Below are 205 nucleotides of genomic sequence, written 5' to 3' on the forward strand. Positions count from 1 at the left end.
ATGGCCGCCTCCGCCGAGGTCCCCCCGCGCTCCTCACCCGCCCGTCCCCCGGGCTCTCCACAGCAGGAGGACAAGGAGGTCTTGGAGATGATCAACACAAGTCCCGGCAAGGTACAGGGAGGGCGGTGGGGCCGGGCTGGGCTGGCCGGGCAGGGCGGCGTGGCAGCCGGGTCCCCCTTCCCAGATCATCCTCTACTCGGGCGGC

At 72.2% G+C, this 205-nt stretch overlaps 1 protein-coding gene across 1 annotated transcript in view; it reads left to right on the forward strand.

The window, feature by feature from the left end:
- Window positions 1-205, forward strand: part of CRYBG2 (crystallin beta-gamma domain containing 2) — a 5,076-nt gene continuing 4,871 nt past the window's right edge. Inside the window, exon 1 of the mRNA XM_005427143.2 lies at window positions 1-125. Coding sequence (XP_005427200.1) covers window positions 1-125 — 125 coding nt within the window. The remainder of the gene's footprint in view (window positions 126-205) is intronic.

The sequence above is a fragment of the Geospiza fortis genome, unplaced genomic scaffold, assembly GCF_000277835.1.
Source record: "Geospiza fortis unplaced genomic scaffold, GeoFor_1.0 scaffold432, whole genome shotgun sequence".
In the NCBI taxonomy this organism is placed as follows: Eukaryota; Metazoa; Chordata; class Aves; order Passeriformes; family Thraupidae; genus Geospiza; species Geospiza fortis.